Source organism: Ambystoma mexicanum, chromosome 14 (genome assembly GCF_040938575.1).
Source record: "Ambystoma mexicanum isolate Mex_15411 chromosome 14, UKY_AmexF1_1, whole genome shotgun sequence".
Classification (NCBI taxonomy): domain Eukaryota; kingdom Metazoa; phylum Chordata; class Amphibia; order Caudata; family Ambystomatidae; genus Ambystoma; species Ambystoma mexicanum.
In genome coordinates, this window is record NC_090940.1 from 108,558,327 (window position 1) to 108,586,168 (window position 27,842).

Here is a 27,842-nt window from a genome sequence, read left to right on the forward strand (position 1 = left end):
GAGCCCCTTCCTAACCACAATATCCTTAGGGAGCTCCACCTCCTGAGGTCTTTTTTTATCGCAGCCAACAATGGAGGGTTATTTGCCCCAAACCATCTCGACCGCTGGGGGGTAACTCTAATCCCGAGATAACGTATCCCACCCGGACTCCACTTAAATGGGAAGGACTCCCTTAGGACCCTTGCCTCCTTGCCTTTCAGCAACAGATTCATTATTTCAGATTTTTGCAGATTCACCCGCAGGCCTCAGACTTCCCCGAATTTGGACAATAGCGCCATACACACCTTTATGGACTCCCCTGGGCTCGTCAAAGTGAGCAGCATGTCATCGGCGAACGCTGCCACCTTATGTTGATGCCCCCCAATGGAAATGCCCTGGATATCCTCAGCCTCCCGTATCGCCACAAGTAGGGACTCCAAGTACAGAGCGTCCAACAACGGAGAGAGGGGGCACCCCTGCTTTGTACCTCGTCCGAGCTTGAAGGATCGTAAAATCGCGCCGTTCACCAGCAAGCGTGAGGTAGGAGCTCTGTAATTCGCCTGCACCATGCTGATGAACCTTGTGCCTATACCCATTTTTTCCATGGCCAGAAACAGGAAAGACCACTCCACCCGGTTGAATGCCTTCTCGGCGTCCCAAGCTAGGAGAATTGCCGGTGTTGGGGGTCTTCTGCATTTTCTCAACCAAGTGAGCCACCCGCCTGATATTATCGGCCGTTTGTCGTCCTTGTACGAACCCCGTCTGATCCTGATGGATTAGTGTAGGGAGGTGCGCCTCCAAGCGCCTCGCCAAGATTTTTGTATACATTTTCACGTCTGAATTTATGAGAGTAATGGGTCTATAAGATGTGCATTCCTCCGGGTCCTTGCCTGCCTTGTGAATGAGTGTGATTTTGGCCTCCTCCATTGAAGGAGTGATACCGCCCGAGGTACCGAATGAGTTAAATAGTTGTGCAAGGTGTGGGGTCAGTATGCCGGAGAAGGTTTTATAGGAGACCAGGTATCCATCAGGACCCGGCGCCTTGTTACTAGGAAGAGACGTGATGACAGTCCGCACCGCATCCTCTGTGATGGCCCATCCCAATTCATCCCCGACGTCCCTGGAGAGACGCGGGAGGGACAAGGCTCCCAAGAAGTCCTTCTGGTGCTGGGTGGCTGGGCCCTGAGATGTGTACAAGGCTTCATAGAATCTGACTAATCGCTCCCCATTTTCCTCGGAACGGGTAAGTCTCTTCCCTCTTTCATCCGTTAAGGCCGAGATCACATTTTGCTCCCTGCTACCCTTTAGTAGGTGCGCTAAAAGCGAGTTCGCCTTATTCGCCTTTGCGCAAAATGTCTTTTTTGGTCCTCAGAATCCCCAGTTGCCCCTCTGCCAACCTGTACTCCCTATAGACTTTCCTTGAGGGGACCTCCTTCAGCCTCACCCTTGCAGCCTCCACCTCCCCTTCCAGCTGGGTCTCCAAGAGCCACAGCTGTTTATTCCTCTCTGCCTTCAAAGCGACGAGTTCCCCTCTCAGGGTAGCCTTGAACGCGTCCCACCTTATGCTGAGGCTCGTGTCCATGCCGTTATTTCTTTCAAAGAAGACTTTAATGTTGTTGCCTATCTCCTCCCTAATCACCTGGTCCCTCAGGAGTTCCCCAGGAAAGTGCCAACTCCAAACCCCTGGCCTTCGCCTACCCAACTGCAGTTTCATCTGCACAACCCTATGATCGGCGATTCCCATGGGGCCGGTCTCCACCCGCTCTATCCCTCCCACCAGGCTCGCCGAGACCCAGATGTAATAAATTCTAGATTGGGTTCTATGCATGTCACAAAGAAACATCTAGCCCTCTTCCTCCCCCCTCAACACCCTCCACACGTCCCTCAAACCTGCCCCTTCAAACTGCTCCTTCAGCTGTGGGGATGCCACCGCCCTCCACCCGCGTGTTGTGTCCGATCTAGCCGCTTGTCCCTGGCCAGATAAAGGTTCCCCATCAGAATGACTTGCCATCTCACAAACCCTTCCAACGCACCCAAAGTCTCCCTTGCAAACTTCTCCTGTCCCACATTTGGGGCATAAACCGAGGCTATAGTGTAAGTGGCGCCCATATGATTCCCCCTCACCATGATGAACCTCCCATTTTTGTCCCTAAGGATATCCTGGATTTTGAAGTCCATACCCCTCCCAAATTCCAGCGCCACCCCCCTTTCTTTGTGGGACCTGATTCGAAAAAGATCTGTGGGAAACCCTTCAGGCGCAGGCGGCCCTGGTCTTTGTGCAGCAGATGGGTCTCCTCCAGAGCCAAAACATCTGGGACATGCGTTCTAGTGAATTGTTCTAATTTAGCCTGCTTGAGGGGAGAATTTAACCCCCTCACATTATGAGTTAGCCACTTAAAACCAAGATGGTATTATGCCCCGCTCCCTCTAACTGCCCTTCCAAACCCATCCCCAACCCTCCCGCTCTCCCCAATACACCCGATGCCCCAATGTTAGGCCCTATGGTCCCCCCATGTCCTCCCCCCCACTTCTCCCATGCTTCCCCCAGCCCAGAACCCCCAACTATGGGCCAGACCGCATCCTGCCCGCCAACCCCCCGCCCTCCTTCCCCCACCCACCGGACAGTCCCGTCCTTGTTCCAACATGTTTTACTCCTCCCTCCCAGGACTAGCATACAGCCCATGAGTCCACCACCCCCATATTCTGCCCAATTGCCAGTTGGGTCACCCAGCCCCCTCCACATTACAACTACCCTCCCCCTCGGTGCTCTGAGCTTTCAACCCCCCTGAGGGGCCCCGCAATGCACCCTCCTTCTTGCCCTGCTGCCCAACAGTTGCCCATTCCCAAGGTCTACTCCTCTCCCTTTGAACCCCACGGGATGCAGGCACCCCAACGTGACTCCACCTCACTCTCCAGCTCCAGACTTATAATGCTGGCTGCCTCCTGAAGCGTGGTTGCTCGCTTCTGACTCCCCTCCCACTCAAACACTAAGCCAAAAGGGAACGGTCCACTTATATTTTATCCCCTTCTTGGACAGCTCCTTCAAGACCGGACTCATATTCCTTCTTTTCAGCAGTGTGCTTGCAGCCAGGTACTGGAACATCAGTATTTCCTGCCCTTTGTAGAGGGCCGGCTCGCTTTGCCTGGCTACCCACAACATCGCTTCCTTCTGTCCCTATCTGGCGAAGGCGACCATGACTTCCCGAGGTCTGGCGTTAGGGCCCCTAGGGATCCGGCCGACTCTGTGGGCCCTATCCAGTATTGAGTCCCCCTCGCCCAAGAGTTCTGCGAATATCCGCTGGCATTCCACCTTCAATTGTCCATCCGTCACTGCCTCTGGAAGCGCCTTAATCCGGATGTTGATCCGACGGGATCTGTTTTCCAAGTCCTCGAGCATCGCCTCCATGTTCCTCGTCGCAGAGTCTAGACGATCTATGGCCTCGCTGTTAGCCATTGTCTCCCTCTCGTTTTCCTGGAGGCCTCTTTCCAACAGGTCAGTCCTTTCCCCTAATTGAGCTACTTCTTGTCGGATTTCCCCCAGATCCACGTTGAGGTTGGTTCTCATGAGTTGGAACTGGTCCTGGAAAGTTTGAGCCAGAGATTCTCTCAGGGCCTGCATTTCCCCCCTGAAATCTTGCCTTGTCATCTGCGCCAACTCATCTTCTGTCTCACTGCCCCTTTGCTCCTTTGAATGGCCACTGCCAGTTTTGTTCGAGTCCCTGTTCTCCATTGCAGGCCAGAGTGTGGGTAGGGTTCCCTGGGGCGCTCCAGTGGGGTGGCCGGCCCCTCCAGATTTCCCTCTAGACCTGGAAGACATCTATGCTGGGCCCAGTCTACAGCCCCTGCTGAAATCGGGTCGGCGACCCAAGACCCTCGACCCCAGGCCCAGCCAGACCCCCCACTCCTGGGGGGTTCCACCTCCTCCCCACCCTGATGCTCCGTCCTCTGAGGGGTGCGCTCCTTCCTCCAGGTATATCCTGGATGGCCGGCGCTCTGCGCCCTGCTTTTGATCCCTGCCGCCTGCCAATGGGTAATGCTGTTTGGCCTCTCCTGCTCCTTCCTTAATCCTCTTTCCTGGCAAGGGCTAACTCAATCCCACTGGGCTCCCAATCACTTTGCCCCACTGGGATATGCCTTTGATGAGAGGAAGAGCACCATGAGGGCAGTGCCTCTCCCCCAACCGCCACTGCCACCACCAATGTACTCTCCAGGGTGCTCTCCTGCAATTGTGCAATTGTGCCCCGGGGCCTCCAATCCCCATTTCCCCAGGCAGCCCTCTTTGTTTTGGAGGGTACAGTCTTGATTCTGCATGAAAAATGTGGGTGTCAAAGAAGAAGAGAACACACCTGAGCTAGGCACCTTGACTCTTGTCCCTGGCCCTTACCCTGGCCCCTTAACCACCACTTATGGAACATCCTCCGAGCCCGACTTATGAAAGACGTAATACTTCCCTCTCTCCTTGCCCTCACTTTTATCTACCTTCCTTGTGCCACTTTCTTCCACAATGCCTTCCACTTCCTCCTGATTTCTCTTGCTCTGTGTGCTTCACTTTCACATTCAGTCTTCACTCTCTCAACGCTTTCCTTTTTCTTTTCACCGCCTCATTTTCCACTTTACCTCCCCATTCTCTCTGCTTCTCCTCACCACTAAGCCACACCCTACTCTCCACGCCTCTTGACTTTGTCCCTTCTCTACCTCCTTGCTGCTCTAGCACTCTCTACTCTACACTCTGTCTCTCCTGCACCTCCGATGTCCAACCCCTAACTCCCATGCTTCCCTGTAGCTTCATCCTCCCTTTCCACTGTGGTGACGTGTGGGACTGGGCTGCTACATGTGACATGTGAGGTAGCTATGTGCATGCTAATGGTGGGCTCCGGGATTAGATCACAGCAGGGCCGGCGTCAATTTCACCAGGTGAGCGAGCTTGCAGTTCAGAATGCATGCGGCTCCACACACAAACTCTATATGAGGGTTGTCTGCCATCTTGGATTTAGCAGTATCTCTCTCCAACCAGCTTCTAGATACCTACACTGTGGTTTTCTGTTCTGAGGTATGTGTCCTTGTTCCTCTCAGGCTATCCGTTGATATGGGTTAACATTACAACACAGTCTGTGGAGTGCTGTCACTACCTGTCAACAAACGGGGCGGTATGAGTTCTACAAAGAAAAAAGGGGGTTCAGAATCCAGACTATAATTGTCTCGCAATGGGGTTCAGAGGTTTTAGCCAAAGATCTGAAACGCAAGGTTAGGAATGGTAAGGGTGGCCCTGTGGTGATTCCTATATACTGCCCCTAGGGCCTGTGTCATGTCAGGTGGTTGTACCTGGCCCTCTTGGTCATGCAAGCCCTTCCCATCACCTCCCGCATGTGACCTTATCATAGTAGGTAAAAGGATCATTCTGTTGGATTCTTCCACCCATAGATTCCTCGTCTTAGATGTATCTTGTCCAGCGGCAGCTGCCTTTGGAAAACTTTCACCTACCACAGAGCTCAGGTCTGCTCAGCTTGGCATCATCACGCGGCCCGTGCTACATGTAACATAGGGGCCAGCATATATGGTGCTAGCCCTGCCTCATGAACTCTGTTCCTTTTCTCTATGCACTCAGTGCGGCACTTTGAACAACACTACATTAGCTTAAGCTGAAAAAATAAATGACTGGTATGCATGATACCCTGACGGCTTCGAGCCCTCCTTGTACTGCAGGGGAAAAATATCTGTGTCGGATCCCCACAAGGTGGTCCTTTACAGCCTTGGAGCAGGCAGAGCACGGGGAGGGAGGAGAAATCGGACGCAGGTACAGCAGCCCCGGCTACGATATTATAATATGTTATGCTGGGCACGTTTCAATTGGTGTCATATGGACTGTGAGATGGGAAGGGAGTCATTAGGATTCAGCAGTTTGTCTTTGGAGACAAGTTTCTTTTTTATTCTTTTTAAAGAGACCTGTCCTTGTTAACTCATATGGGGGTGTAATGTAAGGGGTGTACTGAAGATGATTCTCTGTCTGCCTCATTAGCACTAGCGCACCATTGAGCCATCTTACATTATCAGTGGCAAGTGTGGAAAATAAAGAGCAGAGATTAAACCAAGGTTCTAATGCGGAGGGATGAGTTGATGGCATAATTAGAGCTTATAAAAATCCATATTTTACCTTGGAATTGCATTTTGTGGGGAGAAAGCTTGCAGAGGCTGTGTGTGTGTGAGCTGGCAGGTGGAGGGGAGGTGAAGCTGTTTGGCCCCAATCCACATTCTTCCAGGGGCATGTCTGTTGCTGGGCAGATTCTGGGGGGCAGTCTGTCCACTAATGGGACAGCCACCTCCCACTTAATAGTGTTGCGAGCCCCCTTATTGGGGGGCTGGTGTTAGCCCAAGACCCAATTCTGGATAAAAGGAGTGGAGGTGACCCAGAAACCAGGCCGGCCACTGAAGCCAAAGAGCTCTGAAGAAGATCACGACTGGTTCAAAAGAACATAGTTGTTCACATCAGAGATGGAATGAAAGCAAGGCATTTAACATTGCAAAGATGACTTATGCAAGTCCATCAACATGCATGTTATGTCTCCATTTGTGGCAGGTGTTCTTGCCCTTCTGGGATGCTTTCCATCTGTCGGTCTGATGGTGTTGAGCTGGTAGAGAAGTGCATGGATTCTTGCTTCAGCTACCCCACAAGTTGGAGAAGGTCTTTGATGTTGGATGACCTACGATCTTTCAGTTTAGATTGGGTGGTTATATTCATTTGGCGGCGTAGGGGGGCAAGGCTTTTTGTGTCTGTTGGACTCACCTTCAGAGGGTATTACCAGGTCGAACAAGGCCTGGATAAAACTAGACCTATCAGAAGCCTGTGGGTACTTTGGTTAGGGTTAGGAGTGTTACCTCCATAGGGAGGCTTCCCACTCTCGCTCTCGTACCCCGGTGACTTCTCTGGAGAACTGACAAGTTGCCCAATAATCACTATATAATGTGGTCTTATGTGGTTTCATCCCCATGATTTTTTAAGTGTAGTCTTTGGTTGTTGAAATTTCACCGTTTCTTTTAATCCTCCCACATTTAATCACTGCCAAATACTCCACCCCATTCGTCTCACCACTGCATTCCCCTATCGTATACGTAATGCGGCAGCAATCAATTTGCCTTGAGCAAACAGTACACACCTGCAATATTGTGGGGATGAAATTACTGTATACCCAGACAAGGGCCAGTCACTCCATTCGTCAAGACTCCCATATTGCAGGTCAGGCGAGATCTGCATGCTGCAGGCAAGATTCACAGATTGCAGGTCAGGCGAGGTCTGCATGCTGCAGCCTCCTCTTCCACAAGCTAGGCATTATGAGCCCCACAAGTGTACAGCAGCCGCCATGGGTGTAAAGTCCACACTCGAGCACTCATACACTCTGGTATGAGTTGATGATCGTGCCAGGGAAGTCCAAACTGTAAAATGCATAGACAGCCCCAAACTCCCTTTTTAGCAGCTCTGCAATGAGAAAACATAAGACGCCCGATAGCCAAAAAAAACAAAGGCTATGCGGATCCCTTCATGACATAGGGTTTCTGAAGAGAATGTTCTTAGCTCAGTGAGAAAGGCATCTGCTGCTGTTTAACATCAGCAAAGGCTGCCACTGCAAGTGCAATGCAGAGCTGTCCCCCAACATCACCAGCTCGGTTATGGGTAGGGTGATGGTCGATAGCTTTCCTTAAATGTCTTCAGGATCATGCTCCCCACGGGTTATGGAGCACAGCAGAAAAGTTCTGACACCACTACCACTAAAAGACATCTACAACAAACGAATACTGCTAGCACAATCCAACACAAAGGAACTCCTCAAGATCCTCAAGGAATTAGAGTCTCCAGTAGCCCTGTTAGATACTTGCACCCCTGACATTGCCTGGTGTACCAACATCCAAAAGGCACTCCTAGACAAAATCGCTATGCTTCAAGAAAAAATCAATGCTAAAAGAAGCCACCTCTGAATCGACGGGCAACTCCCCGTCTTACAACCTCCCCATGAGCAAACACTCCTTCAAACCATTCAGCTTTGTACTTCTCTCTATTGAGGAAGTAGAAAATATTATCAAAAAGCTCAAACCCTCAAATTGCCAAGGGGACTCGTGTCCCGCCCCTATAATCAAGGAGGCTGCGCACGATCTTGCCCCCTTCATCACCTCCTTCATTAATGCCTCATTTAAATCTGGCATTGTCCCGGATAACCTCAAGGATGCATGGGTCATCTCACTAATCAAAAAACCCACACTCGATCCAAGTAACCCTGCTAACTACAGGCCCATCACCACGGTGCCTTACTTACTAAAAATCCTGGACCGTGCTGCCTACCTTCAAATTCAGGACTACCTCGAAACAAATAATCTTCTGGGCCTTAGACAATCAGGCTCCCGACCCAGACACGGGACAGAGACAGCATTGATTGATTTAAAAACACAAATCGAGGATTTGAAAGACAAGGGCAAGTTGGCACTCCTACTTCTCCTTGATCTTTCAGCAGCTTTTGATTTGGTTGATCATCAAATACTATGTCACCACCTTAAAATAGCTGCCCATTTCGCTTGACGCCGCCACATCCTGGATTAGCTCCTTCCTGGCCAATAGAACCATGAGGGTTTTTTCTCCTACTGCCGCGGCGGAACCAGCTCCTGTCTCATGCGAGTTCTTGTGTATCTCCCACATTGTATAATGTGTTCACTAAGCCTCTCTTTGATGTGCTTGACTATCTGGGTGTCTCTTACACTAACTATGCTGACGATACCCAGATACTCATCCCTATCACAGACTGCAACGGACTCTAAAGCACTTAATACAATTTACACTGCCATCCAGGCCTGGATGGCGCATCATGGGCTCTTCCTTAATGATGAAAAGACTGAGCTACTTGTCCTAGGCTGCCCTTCCAAACTCACTGAACTTAGTTCAGCCTACAAATCGTTCACTATTGACGGAAATATTAAAGTGTCTAATGATACTAAAACACTTGGCATTTACCTAGACTCGACACTATCTCTCAACAGACAAACTAATGCTGTAGTTTCGGCCTCGGCCTATACCTGCAAACTCATCACTGCCTGCAGACCCTTTCTGACAACTCACAACTGCATTGTACTCGCCAGAACTCTTATCTTGTCCAAAATCGATTACTGTAACGCCCTATATTTAGGGACTAGCCAAAGAAACATGGATAAGTTACAGGTCACTCAAAATAATGTCATCAGGGCGGCCCTCAACGTCCCAAGGAGATCTCATATCTCTGACACAAGACGCAATCTACACTGGCTCCCTGTTGCACACTGCATATCACTCAAAACCCTTGCATTAATACACAAGGCCCTGAACAACTTGGCACCTGCATACTTGACCAATTGGTTCACGCGACACACAGCAATCAGACCGCTGTCTGCCCATGTACACACTCTGACTATACCTAGTCACAAGCTTCAGACAGCCGGGCATCTAGCTTCCCTGTCCTCGCGTCCAAACTTTGGAACACCCTACCTACCACTCTCAGAACAGAACCATCTGCCCACTCCTTTAAGAACAAAACCATATTTTGGCTTCACAAACTTGATACCTCGGCCTCTTCTTCCTAAACCTACTGGCCTTATGGGAATGCTTGACCATCACACCACTATCCTTCACACCAAAATGCATTGCACATGTAGCCTCTTCTGCTGGCAAACGCTTTAGTATACCAAATACGCCCAGAAATCTCTGGTAACCTCACTATTCGTTGGTTCTCTGTATCCTCTGCTTATCTATTTATCTCCGTAAACTGCTTTTGTATTAACAGCTGTTTTGATTGTATGTAACCATTATCTTCTGTTATGCGCCCAGACGCACCAGGGCAAGGTGCTCAATACAAATAAAATAAATACAAAATACAAATACTACGATGCATCTGCAGGTCGAGTTCTGGGAGGTCTCGTTTCCATGGATTTCGACATATCCATGCTCTCCTAGGCTGTTCTGCACAAAGCGGTCCTCACTTTTGACCGGTGCTATTGGTCGCAAACGGGGAGGTTATGAGATTTTCTCGCTGAGAAAATCACGAGATGCATTTTTTACGAGCCGTTAATACAGTTGTAAAAAAATATTTCGAGTCACTTTTCAACACACATATTTTCTACGTTCATTTCCTTCCATGGTCTCACAGTGCCATCTAGTGGATATTTCGTGAATGTGAATCCGTTTAGACAATTATATTATACACTCTTTTTTTAAAAATTGTATCCGTCCTTCTTCTAACACTTAGGGCCTGATTTACAAGTGTTTTATAATGGTGCATTACCATTGCCAAATACTCTGTGAATCAGGACCTTAACCTTCAAAGTACTTTTTTTACGAGAGAGGGGTGGGTGGTTACCCCCAGCTCACCTTCTCTCATCAACCTCCGAAGCCTCCCATAATCCCTGATATGTTTTCTTTCTAAACTGTACCCTTTTTCTTTTCTTGTTATATTTCCATCCTCCAATACTATATTTTGCCGATATTTCGTTATTCTTTCTTTTTGTCGTTGTTTTTTGCCCTCTTTATTATTGTAGTTTGTTATTTTACCACTTCCTTTATTCTCTCTTTATTTTTGTGTGCAACATAATCACTGGTTACCAAGGGGGAATGGGAGTGTTTCCCTTGCATATGCAAAGAGAATATAGGGTTGTGCCCCAGTGTAATTAGACTTCACAGGAAAAGTAGAACAATTAAGACTTGCCATGTGTCTACAATTGTTTTCTCTCTTCACATGTTTATTCCCACTTGGTATTTTGTATATTCATTTTTTACATCACATGTATGCCATCACAATATTTATTTTCCAGGTGTTTCTGTTATGTTTTCAGAGAATTATTGCATAGGTCTGTTTCGTTTCATGTTTGCCATTCTGTGGGGCCCACTGCTTCATATTTCAGATGCTGATATTTTGTTATGGTCAAGATGATGTCTTGTTGGTAGACTTCCTGCTAAAGACATTGACATCCTATGCGTGTTGTCATTACACCATGGCCCACCCATGCAGCTACCCTCTTGTGGACCAGTAACTGCATAGTTGCCTGTGATCATGGGCAAATCACTTTAGCTGAAATGCCTCTAGTCGTGAATGTGTAGACAAGCCAGAAGACACAATGACCTCTGCCGCAAACACCAACATCCTGAAGGTCCCAGAGATCTTAGTCCTCAGGATGAAACGGGTTCTGCGGGTAGTATTTTTGCTAAATAGGCCAATTTCTGAGGAGGACTGCAAAACACAGGGCAGGCAACCTCGATCTTGCAATGTCAACCTATGGCATATTATAATAATAAAATTCCATGTCATTCAACTTACTAGGGGCAAATAATCTGTGCACAAAATGCAGGGTTACATTAATAATTGTTTACAGAGAAATCTCTTTTTACAAAAAAGGTCTGAATGCAGCTTTACGGTCCAATTTGTCACACATGTTTCATACGAAAGGGCCTCAAGTACACAGCAACTGCTTGGCAGCTATGAGGTTGTCCGTGAACTGTTCTGGTCCCATTATTTGCGCCAAGTGTTAAAATTACTCCTTTTGTTTGCACCTTATTAATCTATGTATTCCTATTTTGGTATACAGGGATATTTGTAAGACAGTATGTTACCTTATTTTGATGTTTTCATCTGTACCCTTCTATTCTTTATTTTCAGCTCCAGTATTGTCTGCTATGGACTTGGACCCAAACACAGGATGCTTTGACCAGCCAGACCTTGCCAACTGTGATCTGATTGTGCATGCCCAACTGTGCACCAATGAATATTATGGTAGCTTCTGCTGTGCCAGCTGCTCACTGCATCAGCGCAAGACCAGTTCCAGTAGGCACTAGGAATGCGAGAGACTCTGCTCCTTGACTGCCCGTTCTATGAAGAGCCCATCAGCCATGCTTTGGAGGACACTACTGTACACTGGGAATGGTGAAGGAGGCCTATCCTTCCCTTTTCTCATCCCGCTCGTTCCCTCTTGCTCAGTGCGTTGTGGGGCAGTATCACCTTAGCCGAGATTCACTCTTGGGCGCTGTTAACTCAACACTTTACACCATTTGTGGAACAACTACAAATCCAGGATACACCAAGTACAACTTTAACTATAACTAAATGTTTCGTGCACATAAGCAGGAAGACATTTTGGATAGTAGGCTGGTAAAGCCCTAGGTCAAAGATTTTCTGAGCTCTAATGGTGAATGTTTACAATTCTGCATGGTTTAAAGGAAGAGTAAAAAATAAAATACGTACAAAATGAAAGAAACAACTTACACGCAAACATGTTTGCTGTGTTCGTACACAGGAGATGTGAAATCTGGAGCTTTAAATGTTTGTGATGCACCCCGTGGAATGTGCACTGAGTAGATAAGGCTCGCGCTTTTTTATTTTATTTAACCTGGTGTCCAAATTGAGCATCAGCTATTTTTTTGGTTTTAAATCAAATGGTTTCCTTCCCTTTTGTTAATTCTGATTTAATTATCACTGTGGACTACAAGGTCAAAGGCCCCTCCAGAGGAATTCAGGTGGACAGGGAAGGTGGACAAAAAGTGGGACAGTCATAGAATAACCACACATTGCATGACACAATGGGGGTAAGCTCACCAGGTACACTTCACCAACACATGCACAACTACAGCAGCAATTTCCCTTACATTTGCTACAGAACAACTGGGGCATCTGGTGGCCCATCGCAGGTCACCATTTGCTGCAGCCAGAGATGTGGAAATCGCAAAAAAAAGCTTAGAGGCCCTCCCACCATCTGTCATATACTCAAAGTAGTGCTGTCACTTTTCTTTATTTTAACATAATAAAGCTTTGTCAATAAAACGATAAATATGTATTTGTACTTCAAATTTTCAGGGGGGGGGGAGAGAGAGAGAGAGAGAGAGAGAGAGAGAGAGAGAGAGAGAGAGAGAGAGAGAGAGAGAGAGAGAGAGAGAGAGAGTGTGTGTGTGTGTGTGTTTTTTGTGCTTCTACATATATTTGGAACAGACGAATGGCTATTGTCTAGATAACTGAAATACAACTGATATGTACATTCCTTTCTGTACCCCAACCCACGGCATCATTCTCAATGAATTGCTTCTTGAATTATTTCCCCACATAGGGCCTCATTACACGGAAGGCGGTAATCCAGGGTGCTATTAGCACCCTGGACCATGCCGGTAAATTACCGGCACCGCCTTGGCGGAAAGGGGATTTACCGCCCCATTCCAAGGTTGGAGGGGCGGTAAATCCCCTTTCCGCCATTGCCCTTCCCCATTCCCATTTCTGCCCCATAGGGCTCTATGGGAATGGGGAAGGCGCTAATTACGGCACCGCAATTTTGCGGTGCCGTAATTAGCTCCGAGGTCCCTTAGCGGGTTGGTACTTAACGCCTGCAAGAAGCAGGCGTTAATTCCTCCAACCCGCAAAGGGACCTCGTAGTACGGCGGTAAGGGTTAACGGTCACCGTTGCCATTAACGGTGACCGTTAACCCTTACCGCCGTCCGTGTAATGAGGCCCATAGTCCTCTGGTGGGTGCATATAACTAATATCGATACACAGGGCCTCATTATGAAGTAGGTGGTAAGGGATTACCTGCCCCGGTAAGGACACCCGTGCCGGTAATCCCTTACCACCCTATTCCAAGGTCCCTTAGTGGGTCCCTTCCCTAACGCCTGGTTTTACCAGGCGTTAGGGAAGGGACCCATTAAGGGACTTCAGAGCTAATAACGGTACCGCAAATTGCGGTACCGTTATTAGCTCCATCCCCATTCCCATTGAACCCTGTGGGGGCTCGAATGGGAATGGGGAATGGTTCCCCGGAATGGGGACTTACCGAGTCCTCTAAGGTTGGAATGACCCGGTATTCCCTATTTCAGGAACCCGGACCCAGAATGCGGTAAGGGGGTAGCCATGGTGCTAATAGCACCATGGCTACCTCCTACCTCGTAATGAGGCCCGCACTCTGAAGAGACTATGGGCCTCATTACGAGTTTGACGGTAGCCATGGAGCGATTAGCTCCATGGCTGCCGCCAAACCGGGCTCCATTACCGGGTCCCCAGAAAGGGGAATTACGGGGCTATTCCGAGTACAGAGGCACGGTAAATCCTCCCTCTGGGAACCCGGGCCCGGACCTTCCCCATTCCCATCTGAGCCCCCATAGGGCTCAATGGGAATGGGAGAGGGAGCAAACAATGGGCCGATTACGAGCGGCCCGTTGTTTGCTCCCTCTTCCCCTCGCGGGACCCGGTAACAACGCCTGTTTTTACCTGGCGTCCTTACCGTGTCCCGCGAGGGGACCTCGTAATTTTGCGTAATGGGATTAACGGGTCTGCCTCCTTTAGCGGAGCCCGTTAACCCATTACGCAAAAGTCGTAATGAGGCCCTATTACTTTTAAGTAATGTTCATTTATCTTCTAGGGCTTGCGACTCTGTTTTAGATGCACGTGGTGTACTTATATCGAGCTGTGTTGTTCTTTGGTAGGGATTTGAATTTGGTAAAGTAATTAGTAAATGTCATAGCACTGTTTAACCGTCCCATGAGTCTGCTGCAGTTTACGAAATTATACAATAATGTTTTAAGAAGTTGTACACTGAACTCCAGGTTAACGTTTTAAAAAAATCATGTCCAGATATTGCTTATGTAGAAAATAATCATGCAGGTCGGTGGCCCTTCTGTGAATTGTTTACCAGTCCACTGCCAAGAGCCAAAGCTACTAGTCCACAATAGACTCTAATTGGGTCTATCCTTTGTCTTTTTCATTATATCGCACATCTTTCCCATTTATTGAAGCAGCAGTTTCTTGTGTTTGTTTTACATGCTTCTTTTAAGGTGTTCATACATTCATTTATGAGGTAACTGTAAAGTCCAAACTCTGAGATTAAAGGTGCCAAGTTACCAAATTCATCACTTGTGGGTTTGCAAATATGACTTCACAGTGCTGCTGTGTTATTAAGCCTGGGCTTCAAAGACATTTTCGGTGTGTTTTCTCTGCCAAGTGCAGTAGTTGCGGATGCCAGCCTTGCCTTACCCAGGTTGGTGTGAGGAGCGTGAGGGTTAAGCTTCCTTTTGCCTTTACTGCGCAACTCTGTGGGTTAGTGATGTTGAGGGGGTTTAGCGTAAGCAAGTAACCTATACTAGCTCCTTCACAGGGTATTGAGTAAGGATTGCTCTTCTGGGAAGCTGGAAGCTAAGCTTTGGAAATTCGCGTTGGAAATGGTTGCAAAGAAGTCTATGTGCAGTGTTTCACATTTCTTGAATATGTGTTTGAGTGTATTTGTGTCTAGTTCCCACTTGTGTTTCTGTAATATGGGATGGGTGAGCTAGTCTGCTAGACACTTTGCCATACCGGGCATGTGTTGAACTTCTATGGACCCCCCTCCCCTTCTTTATGCATCAATGGCAAATTAGCTGCACTATTTGGAAGAGGTTGTGAGGGTGTGCATCCCTCTTCATTGATGTAGAACAATGCTGCTGTGTTACCCATCTTTATAAGGGCATGTTGCTAGCAGTTCTAACATATTTATATGCAACTGTCTTTGTTGGGTTGTACATATCCATTGGATGGGGCAGGACTGGAGGTGGACTGCCCACCCTATTACAGAAACACCTGTTGTAATTGACAGTAGGGGCGGAGGGTGTTGTGAAAGGGCATCCTTTGCACATGTTACACCATTTGAATAACTGGATGACTTTTTGTGTAACTACCACGAGATCCTCCCATCCCCTATCTATGTCTATGGTGCACTGAGCCATGGTTGGAACGACGTCATGTGCAGCCATGCATGAGGGACTAAGTGGATGCATGATACCACCATTCCCAATAGTTTCATGACTGTTCAGAAGGTCATCTTTCTTGATGACAGATGAAGAGGAACCACTGCCAGAAAGCCTTGAATCCTTTATTGTGTCCCTAAGTCCTGAATGGGGACTGGCACTGCTCCTAGGAATATCTTAGACATTGATAGCATTAGGCTTGATTTGGGTACATTGATTGCGAAGCGTAGGCAATGTAGTTGAATTGTCAATTGTGTGCACAGTTTGGCATGGTTCACCGGTATCAGACTGTTGTCCAGGTAGACGTACATGTGCACTGGTTGCACAGGTCTGCTGCGACTATAGACAACACCTTTGTGAACACACATGGTGCTAACATTATGCCAAAAGCAAACACTTTGAATTGGTAGTCTGAACCCTCTACCTTGAAGCAAAGATACTGTTTTGAGCATGGAAATATAAAACTATCCATGTTCCAGAAGTGGTATAAACCTCTTGCTTCAAATGCCTGTTGGGTTCTGTACACCCTTTTTGTTAACTTTGTAATCATTCCAAGCAGTGTCATGGTCTCAGTTTCTTTTTTTGGACTTCTGTAATGCTTCATCAAACTGCTTTCCGATACAGGTCGTCCCCTATCAAAGGATATGTTTATCACCCCAGCTTGTCTTTCTAGGCACCGAGAGACATGTATATCTCTACTCTATTATCATGTTAGAGGACTGTTGGCCGTATTACACAAAGGATTGAGGTTGTGGTCTTTCATCCAAGTCAAGTCAAAAGAGTTTATTTCGGGAATAAAAAACATACCATAAAAACAACAACATACTCAAACGCCCCGTCCCCTTTCCTCATCCTTGTGGGCGTCCCCAGACATGGGAACGGAACCAGTACCTTTGGCAGCAAAAAAGTCAAGCTTCCCGTTTAGATTTAGCATAGCGCATGGGGGCATGGCCTCGTGCATGGGCGCGCCCTGCTGAGGCCCCGCCCTCCAGCCCCTTTATCTCAGTCCCTTTTTCCGCACGGACGTTGTCAGCCAATGCAGAGACTTTAACTTTCCGCTTGCTCTCCTCCTTTGTTTTCAGTCTTTTACCTCTCTTCTGTGCCTCGTCCCCCCGGCACATGTCGGCTGCAGGAGGATTCACAAGATGCGCTTCGTGCGACCACTCGTACCCGGACATGGACCCTCATGCACTCTGTCTTGAGTGCCTGGAGTTCGACCACCGCTGGGATGCGTGTGCGGCTTGCAGCGCTCTCGGTCTCAGGGCATTGAAGAATCGGTTGTCATGTTGGAGGGAGATATTCCACACCTCTCCTCTGGCGCACCTCAAGGACTTTGTCTCCAGGACCTCTCATCAAGACAAGGTAGGCCCTCCGTTCAGCACGGCTTCTCAGCGCAGCAACTCCTTCCCAGGGGTTCCCATGGGCAAGGGTTCCTCAGATTCAGGTTCTAAGGCTACCAGATCCCAAGCCGAGGGGCCTTACCGGGCTGTCCTCGGAAGGGCGATCAAGTTCATCCTCTTCTTCGACCCCAAGGGGTAAAGGAGTAAAGGATCATCAGTGCTACCGCCAAGAGTCAGTCCTCTGCACGATCCAGCTCGACTACCGGCACATGTGCCAGGGGCACACAGCCTACCAGAGCTCGCTCCGAAGTCATGAGTCAAGGCATTTCAACTACTGACCAGCCGAACGAGGGCTCAGCATATACCAGAATTAACTCAGGTCGACGCTTCTGTTTTGAAACCCAAGACATATCCTCCCATGTCTGAGCTTGGGGCCTTCGCACCCTCCTACCCAGGGAGTGGCACAAGGCCCCAAAATGGCAGATAGGCACGTGTTGGAGCCTGCTAGGCCGGTGGCCTGCCGTTTCCCAATCTGTCTTTACCGCTAGTACGCTTCAAGATGATTACTCCCGCGTACATAGCAGAGTCTCCGTTTGTAGGGTACTGGAATTGTGTTCCATAGACCTCAAGGATGCATACCTGCATGTCCACATCTACCAGCCGCATCTGAAGTTTCTGCAGTTCACGATTATGTCGTATCACTTCCAGTACAACATGCTGCCTTTCGGCCTGAACTTAGTCCCTTGTATTTGTTTATTTATTCCTTTATTTTTGCATTTATATAGCGCACACAAACCCTCAGGCACCAGGGTGCTTGTGTCATCACAAAGTTGATGAACAAAGTGGCGGGTTTCCTCCGCTTGGAGGGCCATCACCTATACCCTTATCTGGATGACTGGCTGTGAGGGCGGGTTCACCCGAAGGGGTGGTGCACTCCTGCCAGAGATTTGGTGTGGATTCTTTTCTTTTCTTCATCAGCTGGGGTTTTCCATCAACCAGAGGAAGTCACAGCTGTGCCCCTCCCAGGAGCTGGTCTTCTTAGGAGTGCGTTGAAACACGTCACTTCAGCGGGTGTTCCCCATGCCCGAGAGGCTCCTTTCTCTTTGCAAGGTGATAGGGCACTTTCTGGCCAACTTGATCACCTCGGCATGGTGGTTCCATCACCTTCTGGGGATGATGGCCTCATGCATGCACATTGAACAGCATGCTCGCCTCAAGATGAGGTGCCTCCAGCTCCACCTGGTGGCCAATTGGGATCAGGAGACAGGGTCTCAGTGGGACAGGATGTGCTGGTGGTGGATGGATGGCAATGTCTCTGCGGGAGCCCCCTTCACCCGACCGGAACATACCCTGGTGGTGACGATGGACTCCTCTCTTTTGGGCTGGGGGGGTTACCCGATTCATCGTCCAGGGCGAAGCCCTCCTGCATATCAATTTGCTCGGGCACAGGGCAATGGGCCTGGACCTCATTGTGTTTCTGCCTCTCTACAGGTACAGGTCTGTCCTGGTCAGGATGGAAATTCTACTATGATGTTTTACCTGAAAAAGCAAGGTGGCACTCGTTCCCCCATCCTCTGCATGGAGGCAGTAGCTATCTGGCAATGGGCCCAGATGGAGGGGATTTGAACCAGCTCCCGGGTGACAGCAATGCAGTGGCGGACCAGCTGAGCCACTTGGGGTTCAACACCTACGAGTGGGAGTTGCACACCGACTCCTTGTTGCCCCGGTTACAGCACTGGGGGTTGACGGACCTGGACTTGTACGGATCTCCTCGGAATTCCAAGTGCCCTCAGTTTGCTTCTTGGGCAGGACGGGGGTCTCTGCGAGATGCCTTCCAGATCTGTGGCATGACCGCAGGTGTTATACGTTGCCGTCCTCCCCCTCTTCTCCAGCGGACCCTCTGCAAGTTCCAGGTTTCAGTGGGCTGCAGCATCATCCTGATTGCCCCCCTACTGGCCTTCGAGAGCCTACTTTTCGGATCTGCTGCAGTTGTGCTCCCAGGGGCCCTGTCCACCTGCTGATCACCAACAGGGGCTTCCTGACGCAGCAGGCTGAGGCAGTGGAGCACCCGGACCAGGCCAGGCTGGCTCTGGCGGCCTTGTTCCTGACCAGCTGAGGCTACAGTATGCTCAGTTTTCGGATGACAACTGGGACATCATTCAACAGGCCAGGAGGCCCTCTACTCAGTCCCAGTATAAGAGCAAATGGAGTAGGTTCTGCCATTGGGCTCGTGGCAAGGGTCTGGATCCTGTCACCTGCCCTCTGGACGACATACTGACCTTTTCAGTGCACCTGGCTCGTTCCGGAGTTCAGGTGGATACTTGATGCACTTATTTGACGGCCATCGGGGCTTACAAGTATTCCCCGGAGCATGTGTTTTTCGGCAGCAACCCGGTGGTTAAAGCCCACCTCATGGGGTTGTTTGGGCTTTTTCCTCCGTTGCATAGGCCACATCCGGTTTGGGATCTCAATGTTGTTTTTGCAGCTTTGCAGTGCAAGCCTTTTGAGCCAATGGCCTCTTTGGACATCCGGCTGGTAACACTAAAGACAGCTTTGCTGGTGGCTGTCACCTCTGCGCGCAATGTCAGCGAGCTGCAGGCGTTGCATTTGTGCAAGCCCTTTACCCCATTTCATGACGACAAGGTCATCTTGCACACACCCCCCAAATTCTTGCCCATGGTGGTCTCTCCATTTCAGTTGAATCAAGAGATCTGCCTCATGGTGCTCTTCCCAAACCCGCAGTCAGAGGCAGAGAGGGCCCTACATTCTTTGGACCTCAAGAGGGTCTCTAAGTTTTACCTCACTCTGAGGAAATCCTTCATGAAGTCCGAGGCATTGTTTGTCACTTTTGGGGGCTCCTCTCCCGGCTTTCAGGCTTCCAAGGATTCAATCGTCCGGTGGATGGTTCCGGCCATTTCAGCGGCATATACTGCCATGGGCAAGCCGGTCCTGGCTGGGGTCCGTGACCACGTGGGTAAGGCTAAGGCCACGGCAGTCGCGTTTCAGAGACATAAGTCATCAGGACAGCTACTTGAAACACCGACTCCAGGCACGATGCTGAGTTTGGTCAGGTGGTTCTGCAGAACCTTTTGCTTCTTCCTTGATAGGAGGCTTTCTAGGCTCCACCCTATAATTTTGTTTGGTGGAATCACCCACAAGGCTGGAGCAAAGGGGCCGGGACGTATAAGTAATTAAAGTTACTCACCATAGTGATTAGAATACTCATAGTTCCCTTTCCTCCATACTTCCCACCCACCTTCCCCTGCCTGTATGGCTGGGACTAATATGTGTACCCAGGTGTCTAAGTGTCCACTGTGTTCAAAGGGGACTGAGGTGAGGTGCCGAACGACAGGGCCTCGGTGGGGCATTCCCGCACGCTGTACTAAATTTAAAGGGGAAGCTCCATTTTCCGCTGCCAAAGGTTCTGGTATAGTCCCCATGTTAGGGGACGCCCACGAGGATGGACGAAAGGGGACTATGAATACTCTAGTCACTACAGTGAGTAACTTAAATATATTCAACAATATTACAGTCATTAATTAAAAATAATAAAAAACATCTGTGGGATAACCCAGAGAAACAGTGGGTGGCAATAGAGAACGGCATCTTCAATCCGGTCACCCTGGGAGAGTGGTTGTGGGTCCCGAGATCAGCCATGACACAAAGGATTATACAGCACCCCATTCTGAAGGTATTATGGTCTCTCTGGCGTCCATCCCGGGCCATGCAGGGTATCACAACATGGCCCTCTCCTTTGAGTTGTATCTGGTCCCCACCTATCCAAAACTCACTGAGAGCAGTCCAGCAATCACAGTCATGGTACGAGGCGGGTTTAAGTCGGGCGGGACAGCTTTGGAAAAATGAGGTGTTTACAACCCGGGAGGAATTACAGGCTGACTTGCAGGGTACGAGTGTCCCCCCCTTGTCCTTCCTCCAGTTGCGAAGTGCAATGCACGACCCAAGGTGGGGCAACTCGTTAAAACGCCCTTTGACACCATTCGAGCAAATCTTAAGCTCCCCCCAAGCATCGAGAGGCCTCATTTCAAAGTTGTATAGAGCACTAATCACGAGGGGTCACAGTCCACGCCCACCTTCAGAAGTGAAATGGGAAACCGACCTATCCATAGAAACCCAAGGGGAGGTATGGAAAGGAATATATAGAGCGGTATGGTCATCATCGGTCTCCATGCAATACAAAATGCACAATGTGCGATTACTGATGAGATGGCACTACACACCCCTTCGCCTATCCAAAATGTTCCCCGGGACATCACCCTATTGCTGGAGGGGTTGCGGAGAGCAATGTGACTACTGGCACCAATGGTGGGGTTGTGACAGAGTCCAGGTGTACTGGCGGGAAGTGCTGGGCTGGATTCGAGACATAGATGGGGTCCTTAGAAACCCAACGCCCACACTAGTTTTGTTTGGAGTTGAGTCGGAGGATGATGAAACATACGAATCTCTAATGTACCTACCACGAAATCTTCTATTAGCAGCCCGAGTGTGCCTAACCATAAAATGGAAATCGATGGCCTTACCATCGAAGAGAGAATGGTTAATAAAGGCCCACGCAATATACGAAATGGAAAGCCTAACGGCAGCGGTAAATGAATCACGCAGAAACATCGAAATGATTTGGTTGCCCTTTCTAGAATATTATACGACATATTGGGAGCCCACAGACTAAGAACACTTGTTTACCATCTTAGCCAATCAAAGGAATCAGGGCAGCGCCCTATGCCACCGGACGATTGCTTACCCCAAGCCCTGTAGGGGCTTCTTCCTTTCTTTCAGTAGCAACTTGCAGAGCACACGCAATGCTGTAATGCCTATAGTGGTTTTGAACTTTTATTCAGAGTTGTGTACAAAGCGAACGAGTCGAGTGGAGGGGGGGTGGGGGGAGGCTGGGGACGGGGAGGGAGGGGAATCAGAAACACAAGACTAGAGTTCATCATTGCTTTGCACTTCTCCCCTCTCTATGTTTCTTATATAAATGTTACATGAAAATAATACAAGGGAACTTTGTTGTTGCAACCAATATTGCAATTGTCTTGTTGTTGAAAATGCAAATAAAAACATATTTAAAAAAAAAAAATAATAAAAATACCAGTAACATTAAAACCCTAAAAATATTGCCAAGATACTCCAGTTCAAAAAACCTTAATACAAATTTCCTCTGGGACCATGCACACTGTAAAAAGGACAAAAGTGCCCACCCCACATTAACTGAATCCGCCCTTAACAAATAATGCAAGGCATGTTCATAACAACGGAATCCTTGGCCCTGCAAAACTGGTTTTAATGTATGCTCTCTAATGGATGAGAATGCAGGACAAAACAGAAAATATGCTAAATCACTGCTCTCGAGTAAATGCAATTAAAACGCGCCCTTGTATTAAATGTATGCTGAGAAGGATTCTGAGCCCAACACAAATACTTCTGAAGACCCGAGGCCATAATAATAATGTATCTACTGTTAGCAGGCCTAATGATCTCCAATGACTCTCGCGTCTCTCTAAGAGACTGAAGTATACTGGCTTTCATGGTTTTTACAACAATAGAAGATATAAGACCTACAGTGTAAAAACATTTAACGCACCTGAGCCACGGGATCTTCAAATGGGGGTCCTTAGGCACTGGATATTCAATGAGTCAAAATGGCTTTACTATTCCCCAAAACTCTCAGCCAGTGACTTATATGCTGGGATGCAATTAGATCACTAAGAAACCAGCATTCCATTTCCTGGTGCACTGTAAAATTAGGGGCTGACCTAGGAAGCCCCAATATTCTCTTAAAAAAGAGGTTCTCCACCACCTGAATGTCCTCAATCTTGCCATAACCCCATACATCCATACCATACCTAGCAACAAAGGTGGATTTGCCATTATAAACTTTGAGGACAAGCTCAATCGTATTGGTTTTAAATGTGCTCAAAGCTCTAGAAACCCCACAATTAGCCTGTTTAAATCTTAGGGTCTGCTTATTGACATGCGCTTCAGCCCCAAAACTCAATGAGAATCTGACCCCCAGATAATCAACATTGTCCACTCTAGGGATTAGCTCACCCTGGCTGAATATTGTCGAAACTTTCGGAGGACGCTTCCCCCTGCAGCAGACCAGAACAGCCGATTTCTGGGCATTTATTTTCAAATCCAATTAATCCATAAATCGAAAATAATCATCAACAAGGCACTGTAGGGCTCTAGGGGTACTGGCTAAGAAAACCGTTTCATCTGCAAGTTATGACAGATGTCTGTTACCCAGCCTTGGTATGTCTGGCGTAGATTTGAGTAAATGGTCATATAGGCAGTTTATGTATAGACAGAAGAGCAGAGGGGCCAATGCACAGCCCTGTATCACCCCGCGATCCACCTAAACAAATGAGGTGCAATGTTCATATACCCCACTCCTCGCACACACCACTGTTGAGAGATGTAGCCTCTCCAACATGTGCACCAAATCATCTGGGCAATTAATGGATCTGAGCACATGCCACAACTTGACACAATGGAACTTGTCGAATTCAGTGCTCGGTCCATGAAAGCCAGGAAAATAGGCTCCTCCTTGCAATACAAAGAGTTGGCCAACACTGAGAACAGATCCAAGGCCAGCTCTGCAGTTCCAAGACCCGGTCTAAAGCCCAGCTGCATAGGGGAGAGGATGTTACTACACTCCGCCCAAGACTCCAACCACCCCAAGAGAGCCGTTCCCAAGATCTTAAACACTGAGTCCAAAAGAGAGATTTCTCTATATGATGTTGGAGGCACCCCCGACTGCTTTTTATAAATTGAGTGGAACACTGCACGAGACCTAAGAGACAGGGAGAGTACCTCCTGCACAGATAGCATTAAACCCCAAGATCAAAAATGGGGCCCAGAGGGCCGGTTCCGCCAAAAACAAATCGCCAGGAACATTATCCTGGCCAGGAGCCTTATTACTAGCTTGGCATTTTATAGCTACAAGAATTTCCGCAACTATAAAGGTAATTTTGTCTTTTGTCGGAGATAATAGCTTTTGCAGATTTCACAGCTCGTGCCCGAGACCATCACAACTGTACCACTAGGCTTACATTTATTTTTTTTAAAAAGGCCTTCCCATGTGAGGTTTCCCTTGTACCCCCCAACACGGCTGGTCCCCCCGTGATGTTCCCCATGTGCCCCCCACCCCTGCTGGTCCACTGTGATGTTTCCCATGTGTCCCCCCACCCCTGCTGGTCCCCCGTGATGTTTCCCATGGGCCCTCCACCCCCGCTGGTCCCCCGTGATGCGCCCCATGTGCCCCTCACCCCCCTTGGTCCCCCGTGATGATTCCCATGTGCCCCCCGCCCCGTCTGGTCCCCCATGATGTTTCCCATGTGCGGCCTCCCACCCCCGCTGGTCCCCCGTGATGTTTCCCATGTGCCCCCACCCCCTCTGGTTCCCCATGTGCCCCCCACCCCTACTGGCCCCCCATGATGTTTCCCATGTGCCCCCTCCCCCGCTGGTCCTCCGTGATGTTTCCCATGTGCCCCCTGCCTTTTCCCTGATCTCTTCTCCCTCCTCCCCGTCCTTTATCCCTTCTTCTAATACCCCCCCATTCATTGCATGAGTTTTCTTGATTCACTAAGGGTTTTACCGTTCATGACTTTTGCCAATGTTGGATTTGACTTTGGACACATTGATTCTTGGGGCTTCTCCCCCTTAACTCTCATGCTGGACCTTCCCTGGATCTCACACTCAGGTTGGCTCTGAATCATGCTGTGCCCATCTTCACAGTGAATCCTTATCTACATTGTCTGTTTCCCTTTCATTCATTATGTGTTCACTGACCTCTGCAACTGTGTTTTGCTCTCTCCTCTGCTTCTCTGCTCTTTTCACTATTTTATTCTCTGCTCTCTTCTCCTCTCCCCTCCCCTTTCTCCTTCCCCCTCTTACTTTCTTCTGTGCACTTACTCTATCTGAATTGTCCCTGGGTCTAGTAGGATAGTTTTGACATTGTTTGTCTCCCCCCCCTTACTTTCTTGTTTCCCTCCCTCACCCTCCAGCTCTAGCTCTATCTGAAATGTTGTCAGGCCTAGTAATATAGTTGCTTGTTTTGTTTCTCTCCATCCTTTCTCCTCCACTCTCCCTCACCTTGTGTAATTCTCTGGCTCTACCAGCAATGTCGTCAGGCCTAGTATGGCAGTCACCTGTCTGTTTCCCATTTCCTTCCTACCTATGTCTTAGCACTTGCACTATCTGAAACATTGCTAGGCCGAGTACGATAGTTAATTTCACATTCTTTTGTTCATGGCCTGAAAGAATGTTTTGTATTTTCCCTTGTCCCCTCCCTTGTTGTGAAGCGCTTTGAAACGCATTGTGTATAGGCACTATATAAATAAACTATCATATCATAGTCATTTTGGGTCATACTGCTCACAGCCAATAGGAACACCTTCCTTAACACCTCCCCTTTGGGCCATCTTCAGATTTTATACCGTCCATTAGTTTAGGGAGTGCTCAAAAATTGTCTCCAACATTTCTACAAATAAGTTTGGATTTTAACATCTTTTCCACAAAAAATGTATATTTTTTTACGTCTATAGCTCCGGAGACCATTCCCGCTGCTGGTAATCTTCGACTAAGTTTTGTCTGTGCATTGGGCCCACCTAATGGCAGAATCCACGAGGTAGAGCTTGTTCAAGACCTGTGCCCACTGTATTTTTATTTATTTTTTGTATTTATAAAGCGCTCACACAGCCCGCGGGCATCGAGGCACTGTTACAGGAATTGTTTGTTTTTTGGTTGTGTAATTGTTTTTTTTTTGTCTTAGCTGTGTATTTATAACACGCTTAAATACCCAGAGTTTTCTCAGCGCGGACCTGGGGATCGAACCTGTGTTGCTTTTTGCCGTCTTGCTTCCAAGGCAAGCACGTTGCCACTGAGCTATCCTCCCAGGACTGAAGAATGTCTACATGGAGGATCACCACAATTACCTCAACTGCCTTCATCCTCACCATGTCATCCAGGACTGCAAAATCTGCCAGTCGTTCTCCAAATGATGCTGAGGGATCATCACCGTTGTCTCGTCGCATGGCCCGAGGATGCCGGCGAGACCTCTGACTCTGCTTCAGTACGGAGTCATGCCTTTTTAGGGGGGGGAGCAGGACGCCCAGAGAACCACCTCCAGTAAGAGGTCTAAGTCTCATGAAGTCCAAGCCACCAGCAGGACGAAGCATAAAGTCACCTTCGGCGACTAGCCCAGATCCTCGCACAAGGACCGGTCTTCACCAAAGGTCAGTGCCCAAGAGGTGTCGGCAGGGGAGAAGAGCCAAGAGCCTTTCCATCACCGCAAGGAGGAGACGTCTTCTAAGTCCACGTCAAAATCTGGTGGCCACTCTTGGCCTTCAATGTTGAAAACTGGCTCATCGTTGAAATCAGCGACAAGGCAGTCATCGTCGACGACCAAGCTTCCCTCTAGTCGTCTACCCCAAGGACATCACTGGCCATTGGTACCCCGTCAACAAAGTCCTCTATGGCCACGGCCATGAATACCTCAACACGACCATAAACGAAGCCATTCAACTGCCATGTCTACATTCCCATCAAATAAACCCCCATCGAACACGACTACCGCGTCATTGACGAAAATGTCAACAGCCGCGACAGCTGCATCATCGAGGATTTCGTTGACGGCATTTACATCCACGGCTGTGATACCCTTGACGGCGGCGACAGCTAAAAGTGTTCCCTTCCATACTATTGTTGCCATTGTCACTGGCGTCTCCCACACCCACACCAGCACAGTGTCTGCATTGATGGCCCGTCCACGAACATCATTCCCTAACTTTGAGGTGGCCTTGCTGCCGGGTGGCATTGTTGTGTAAGAGCCGAATCTTTCCTAATCAGAGGATGAGGAGGAAGCAGAGGAGGAGGCCATCATGTCACCGCCGTTGTCGCCGGCACGTAGGACATTGCCACCCAGAAGTTCACTGGGGGGTGCAGCAGACCTGATCAGGCTGCCACCTTTACCTCCTCTGCATTTAGCTCAAGCCATCGGTCTACCAGGGCCATTGCTGCCTCCACAAAGGGACATGCCATTGGACAGTTTATCTACTTTCACCACTCTGGTGGCAACCTTGTAACAATGGCTGCCTGCACCAGCCCCAGTTGCGCAGCCTATTGGGCGAACTCGCATAGAGGTCCCCGGGCCTTCCAGGGAAATAGATGACATCCCTTGTCCCCCAGAAGGGATAAACACCATTCAGTGCTGCAAAGGCTTTCGGATACTGGGACAGACAGACCCCCGACGACGTGGTCTCCACACACTTGACACACAGTGATGAATTTGATGATTTCATCACAGCTGATGGGGAACCAGATGACATTTCAGTCAGGGACTCACCCCCTGAAGAAGTAGGGGCCTTCCACGCGCTCATGTCCAGGGCGGCCACTATGTTCGGCCTTGTGCCGTAGGAGCAGCGAAAGGAGAGTGTGCTATACCAGCGCAGAGAGCAGCACAGGAAATCTGTCATGCCTTCCCGCTGTTGGAAGACATCTGGGAGGATGGCCTGATCACCTTAGCACATCACAAAAGTGCTCCGGCTAAGAAAGACCAGTTTGACAAGAAGTACAGAGTCCCAGAGAGTGCTGCCTAAGCACTCAACCCACACCACACTCCATTGTCTCTGTGGCTGCCAGAAAGAGGTTGACTAACCGATTGTCATCCTGCTCTGTACCCGTAGACAAGGTAGGCAAACGCCTTGGCGCCTTTGATAAGATCATTAGCACCAAAGCCACGACTATCCGA

General features: G+C 48.8%; 1 protein-coding gene across 4 annotated transcripts in view; it reads left to right on the forward strand.

Moving 5' to 3' along the window:
• The window catches only part of PAPLN (papilin, proteoglycan like sulfated glycoprotein), a 1,044,076-nt gene extending 1,031,272 nt beyond the window's left edge, over positions 1-12,804 (forward strand). For 3 of the 4 annotated variants that reach the window (XM_069638639.1, XM_069638642.1, XM_069638641.1), the window contains one exon: positions 11,640-12,214. In XM_069638639.1, coding sequence (XP_069494740.1) covers positions 11,640-11,815 — 176 coding nt within the window. In that variant the 3' untranslated portion in view covers positions 11,816-12,214. Of the gene's footprint in view, positions 1-11,639 lie in introns of all 4 variants that reach the window. The other variant, XM_069638640.1, reaches the window with a different exon arrangement.
• The last annotated feature ends 15,038 nt before the right edge of the window (positions 12,805-27,842 follow it).